General features: G+C 53.3%; 1 protein-coding gene across 1 annotated transcript in view; it reads right to left on the bottom strand.

Moving 5' to 3' along the window:
- GET1 (guided entry of tail-anchored proteins factor 1) overlaps nucleotides 1–2,112 on the bottom strand; it is a gene marked incomplete at its 5' end in the record, with an annotated part of 6,230 nt that extends 4,118 nt beyond the window's left edge. The window contains 2 exons of the mRNA XM_015635924.2: nucleotides 5–262; nucleotides 2,026–2,112. Of these exons, the coding sequence (XP_015491410.1) occupies nucleotides 5–262; nucleotides 2,026–2,112 (345 nt within the window). The remainder of the gene's footprint in view (nucleotides 1–4; nucleotides 263–2,025) is intronic.
- Nucleotides 2,113–2,114: the final 2 nt, after the last annotated feature.

The following is a 2,114-nucleotide window of genomic DNA, read 5'->3' as shown; positions in this document are numbered from 1 at the left end:
ATAAATACTTAAAACTGAAAACACTCTTGACAGAATGCTTTTCAGATACAGAAAATGTTTTTCCTTTTGGAAAAGGGAGCAGATATGGAACTGTACCGTGGGTTTTGAGCTTGTCAGTCATTTTGTTAATCTTCCTCTCCAGCCGGGCATATCTGGCAAACTCATCCATCATACTGATGGTGGCAAGCTCCTGCTTCATGGTCTGGATCTCAGCTCTCATCTCAGATTCCTGCTCTGCATCCTTCTGTAACAGCCTGGATATCTAAGAAGTTAACAAAACTATCAATTATTGATCCAGAATTCCACTTATTTGCTTTAATGTGTATTAAGTAGGATCTCAAGAGCCTCCTATAAAAAAGGCCCTTTCACTGAGATGCAGGAAATCCCTGGGTAACAGGAGAACAAGTGACGAGAGGAAACAGCCTCAAGCTGGACTCACTGATCTTGAAGGTTTTTTCCAACCTAAATGATTCTGTGATCACTCCCACTTCCAGCTCCAGCAGCCAAGTATTCCAACATTTTCTCCCTCCCTCTTACTTTCCTAATTTCTTTTCTTGAGGCACCACCTGCTTGTCGGTTCATGAACTCTGTTTGCCATAGAAATGAAGGCACAAAGGACACAAAATCTTCTTCTTGCTTAGTAAATATTCCCACCTTCCTCAAGACACGTGTACAATTTTTCCCCATGGATGCTGTTCTCAGGCCTGCAGTCAGTGAGAGCATTAAGACCATCTTCAGTCTCAGACCACAGCAGAAAGCTGAGCAGAGATCTTCGTAGAATCTTAGAATATCTTGAGTTGGAAGGGATCCACAAGGAATTGAGTCCAAGCCCTGGCCCTGTCCAGATTCCCCAACAACCCCAGCCTGGGCATCCCTGGCAGCGCTGTCCAAGCGCTCCTGGAGCTCTGGCAGCCTTGGGGCTGTGCCCATTCCCTGGGGAGCCCGGGCAGTGCCAGCACCTCTGGGGGAAGAGCCTTGCCCTGATCTCCAGCCTGAGCTGCCCTGGCCCAGCTCCAGCCATGCCCTGGTGCTGTCCCTGTCCCAGAGCAGAGATCAGAGCTGTCCCTTGGGAGGAGCTGCAGATCCCAGTCTCAGTCTCCTCCAGACTGAACAAACCAAATGCCCTCAGCCTCTCCTCACATGGCTGTTTCATCACTCATCTCTAGTGGCACTGAGTTCAGCTTCCCAAATTGCTGAGGGTAATTTAAGTTTTAAAGGATTTTTGTCCATTGTTAAACAGTGTGCACCGATCTCTGTGCCAGTGAAGTTATTTCCACAGTAAAGCAGAGTGACAGGGATTTCAGCATCTTTGTACACGTGAGCTTATCTGGAGTTTATTTGTCCTCAATTCCATTATCCACGCTTCCACAGGAATGCTTCAGATCAGAACAGGGGCACCCTGATTAGTGGTTGAGACTTAAGGTTTATTCCTACAATGGCTCAACTCCTTAATCTCCATGTCCACTGATCTCCCATCTCAACAATGGGCACGTCCATCTGTTGAAAACATGCAAGACTGAGCAAAGCTGTCCTTGCTGTTCCCGAAAGCTGAGGATGCCCCATCCCTGGAGGAGCTCAAGAGCAGCCTGGACAGGGCTCTGAGCAGCCAAGCCCTGTGGAAGGCTCCCTGCCCACGGCAGCGGGGGTGGATGATCCTCAAGGTTCCTTCCAGCACAAAGGATTCCATGATCCCGTAAGGGCTGGAGGCTCAGGAGCATCATTGACCACCCCGGTAACTCATCCCCCCGAACTTCAGCGCCCGGTGTAGCCGGGGCTGCGGGGCTGTGTTCCACCATCTCCAACATCAGCTTCTCCTCTCCGAGGCCAGGAGCAGGACCAGACCCTGCCGGTCACAGCCGGGGCCGCGGGAGGGCCACGGGAGCGCTGCCGGCCCGGCGCCGCTCCCCCGGCAGTTCCCTCATGAGGCGAGAGGAGCCCCTCACGCCGCTGCCGGCTCCCAGCCATCCTTCGGCCCGCGCCCCCTCGCGCCCCCCCGTCCGCGGCGGGCGCGGTGCCACGACTCACGAGGGAGGAGCAGGAGGGCAGGAGGATCCTGAGCGCGCTGCAGAGGAACACGGCGCCGAGCACCAGCAGCCAGGCGCCGCTCTCCGCCA

The sequence above is a fragment of the Parus major genome, chromosome 1 (assembly GCF_001522545.3).
Source record: "Parus major isolate Abel chromosome 1, Parus_major1.1, whole genome shotgun sequence".
NCBI lineage: Eukaryota > Metazoa > Chordata > Aves > Passeriformes > Paridae > Parus > Parus major.
Note: the sequence above shows the minus strand (reverse complement) of the source record. Positions and strands in the feature narration are given on the sequence as shown.